General features: G+C 42.0%; 1 protein-coding gene across 1 annotated transcript; it reads left to right on the top strand.

The window, feature by feature from the left end:
- LOC8075952 (transcription factor SRM1) lies at positions 1-1,202 on the top strand. The gene is made up of 2 exons (XM_002440520.2): positions 1-470; positions 663-1,202. Exons 1-2 carry the CDS (start codon positions 49-51, stop codon positions 1,069-1,071), a joined length of 831 nt encoding a protein of 276 aa, XP_002440565.1. The 5' UTR covers positions 1-48; the 3' UTR covers positions 1,072-1,202.

Raw genomic sequence — 3,718 nt, 5'->3', positions numbered from 1 at the left:
CACAGTTCATACTACCAACTGTATTTTAGTACTCAACCCCCAAACCCCATGGATCCCAAGTTCAATGGTGACTGGACTGCCAACGAGATCGAGACGGTGAGATCTATCATCGCTAGTCACGATGCCAAAATCCGATGGAGCAACAACAGGGATGCTATGCACTATGGCATTGTGGAAGAGCTCCATGCAAGGTTCCCAAGGAAGGATAAGCGTCAGGTAATTGACTTATATGTTGATCTTGTGGTGGAGATGGTAAATGCAATACCGATGAGCAGCAACCAGCTGCCTATGACGGTGAGCAACGGCCATGTGGTCGACAATTTTGAAGTGACGGTGGAGAACCTAGGCGTGCACAACATGGATGAGATGAAGGCCCAGAGGATGGTGGAGGAACAACACCACAGGAAAGTTGTTGTTCCTCAACAGGACAAGCAACGCGCAAGGAGGTTTTGGACTCTGGATGAGCACAGGTCATTGATCTTTGCACTATTTTGAAAATTCTTGTTTCTTTCATGTTAACTATTAGTACAATTATTAGAAATATGGTGTGAGGAGTATTAATTGATTAGCCTGAGACGCTAAGATATGATTTTTTTCACTTACCATGAGATCTCTATTGTTATTTCACTAGTTTATGCTGAACCTTGTGTATCTCACTACAGGAATTTCCTGTTTGGCCTTTGCGCGTATGGACGAGGTAATTGGAAGAACATCTCTAAGGACTTCGTCACCACTAAAACGCCAGTGCAGGTCTCTAGCCATGCACAGAAGTTCTTTCGTAGGCAGGAGAGCACCACAAAGAAGCAGCGCTACAGCATCAATGACGTCAGCCTCTATGACACTAAGCCATGTAGCAATGCTTACAACCCATACTGCTATGGCTCTGGTGGCCAGCTCACTTCCATGGACAACCTCACACAGGTTTATTCTCCCTTCCAAGGCCCTGCCAGTCAGGCGGGCAGCAGCCATACAATCACCTGGGCTGCGGGTCAGCAGACGCCGCTTCATTCTTCTGCAACTCCAGTGATGGAGGAGGATGGGACCCAAATGGAATGGACCAATTATTATTAGCTTGGAGATTTTGTTACTAAGTGGTGGATGGACATGAACAACATGTAGTAGTTATTACATATGGTTTAGTATGTCCTATGATGCATGGACACACCTATCTTGTTGAAGACAATATGTATGGTAGTTTTAAGTGTTTGTACCTTCAAATAGTTTCATTGCCATGCACTTTGCAATGAACTAGTATCAATGTGGTCTCATTATATGTATGTGTTTGCTGGTCTATGTTTATTATATCCTTGTTTGTCCGCATGTTCTTTGGTTCCTATCTCAACTATGTTTCCTCGTTTGTGTATGTTTTACTATGACATGTTTGGCTAATTCATCAGACAACAAGATTGCCAAAGAATTTAACAAAGAGAGACATGGAACACCATGATTCCATTGTGTTTTTGTCTATATGCCATTACAAAATGTCTTTATGATAGGAGTGTGAACCAGTACTTAAGTCACATTTCTAATTGAATCCACTTCTAGGAGGAAAATTTGAGATCTATAAATATGAGATAACTCATTAACATTAACATTAAAGGAGGGGAAAATTGGTTCTAAAGCATCAAAAGGTTGCGACCTCTGTAAAATACCATTAAAAGATTCCAGTCCCGTAAAATACCACTAAGTGGCCTTTTGGATCCTTTCACTTGGAGGAATTGATTTCTACTTAGGCTATTTTACTTGGAATTTGACATTCCACCACTTTCCAAAGTTCACATAAGCCTATCTTAAATTCATAGGGCGTGGGAGATAGAAATTAATTCTATAGATCACCATTCTATATTTCTACTTTGCAACTTAAAATACACTCTTCAACTTGCTCCCTTATAGTAGAAATGAAACACATAAGTATCTCTCTCATATAGAAAATATGCAAATATAATCCATATACAACCATATTAGCTTAATCAATATGTGGCTACATTATGATTATTAAAATAAGTTCAATTCCAATGATCCAAATGGGGCATAAGAGAAGCCACCATGAACTGAAACCACCATTCCGTCGATTTTTAGCAACTATCAAACCAATAGAACGTGAATGCATGACTCAAACAATCAAAAGATATTACTCTGGTCTTATCAATAAAAAACTTTGGCTCTAGCATTGTGTAGAGCAAGACGCGATAGCTAGCAGAGGCTTCGCGGCTTGCGCGTAGAGAGCAGCCCATGGCAGCCGGTGGATGTGGCGCAACCTGCTCATCGAGAGGGGCCCACGAGGATTGGTGGATGTTTCATGGCCTCTACGAGGGGAGCGGACCCTTGTGGCTAGCGGAGGCCACATTGCCTACGCGCAAGGAGCATCACACAGTGATCGATAGAGGTGGCGGGGCCTGTGCGTCGGGAGGGGCCCATGGCGACCAGCAGATCGACTCGGTGTGCCGGGACTAGCAGGAGGAACACAGAAGTAAGTGTGGCCTTCTCCCATGCGTGCATCCCTATCTCAAAGAGCATAAGGTAGAGGTGAATTGGTCATTTTACGTTTGGGGTTTAGATCAAACTAACATTTTTGTATGTAAAAACTGACAAAATGTTAGTTTTAGTTCATGGTGACACCTTTCAGTGATATTTTACAGGGCCCAAGTCTTTCCATATCTTATGAAGGTCACAACCTTTTAATGCTATAGAACCAAATTTTCCTTAAAGGAGTTAATCCACTTCTAGATGCATCTAGTCGTCGCAATAGTCAAGCATAGATTGGACCTAGGGCATTACTCTAAGGAATCTTTAAATTATAAATCCTCATGATTTCTTATTCAATACCGATGCATATGCATTTATTAATTAGTAATTTAACAATCTACTTTACTTTTTTTTGGGAAATTCATGGTATGCCCTAATTTGAACTAACCTATCTTTCATGTTGTTATCCTATATGCTAGTGCAAAAGCTAGAAGAGATTGAGTTGTTTCATTATAGTTTCATAAAAATAGTTGTAGGACATATGGTGTCACGACCTATAGCGTGCACTTGATACATAAGTATGATCATCATGAGCACTGCATCATAAATAACCATATGTGCAAAGGTATATATTTCCAAGAGTAGGACATATGGTGTAATGACCCATTGGTTGGAGTTGTCGGATGCTCTAGCGGTTGTGTCAGCCAGAGTTGTGCTCTAACGAACAGTCTAGCAGAGACATTATTGGATGGTCTGCCATAACGTGTCAGTAGCTCGGTCATGTAGTTTGTGAGGTGTTCATATAACCCTCTCCTTTTTGACCCACATACTAGCACAAGTTTTGGCACCCCCACAGCAACATCAACAATGCACCTCCACTCTTACTCCTCCCAAATACATCACACCTCTCTATCTTTCTCTAAGGAGATGGAACCAAGGAAGAAGATAAAAGGAGGAGGAAAAAGATAGGCCAAGGGAGATCCCCAAGAGCAGTAGCTCTATCCCCAAGCCTCTCCCCTATTTATTTCTTGAATGGATCTAGGAGAGATCCCACCGTGGAGAAGGAGCAAGAAGAGAAGGGGAAGGAGGAGCCACCCCAATCTCTCTACACCAACCTAGGGCCCTAAGCTTAGATCCTTGAAGAGAAAAGATAAGCTCTAGCACCCAACGTAGATACATAGCATCACCTAGAACACCATTCCAATCTCACAAACATGGTAGGATATAGCCATGAATGCCTTAGAGCTTCATA

The sequence above is a fragment of the Sorghum bicolor genome, chromosome 9 (assembly GCF_000003195.3).
Source record: "Sorghum bicolor cultivar BTx623 chromosome 9, Sorghum_bicolor_NCBIv3, whole genome shotgun sequence".
Lineage (NCBI taxonomy): Eukaryota > Viridiplantae > Streptophyta > Magnoliopsida > Poales > Poaceae > Sorghum > Sorghum bicolor.
This window is presented reverse-complemented; position numbering and strand designations above follow the sequence as displayed.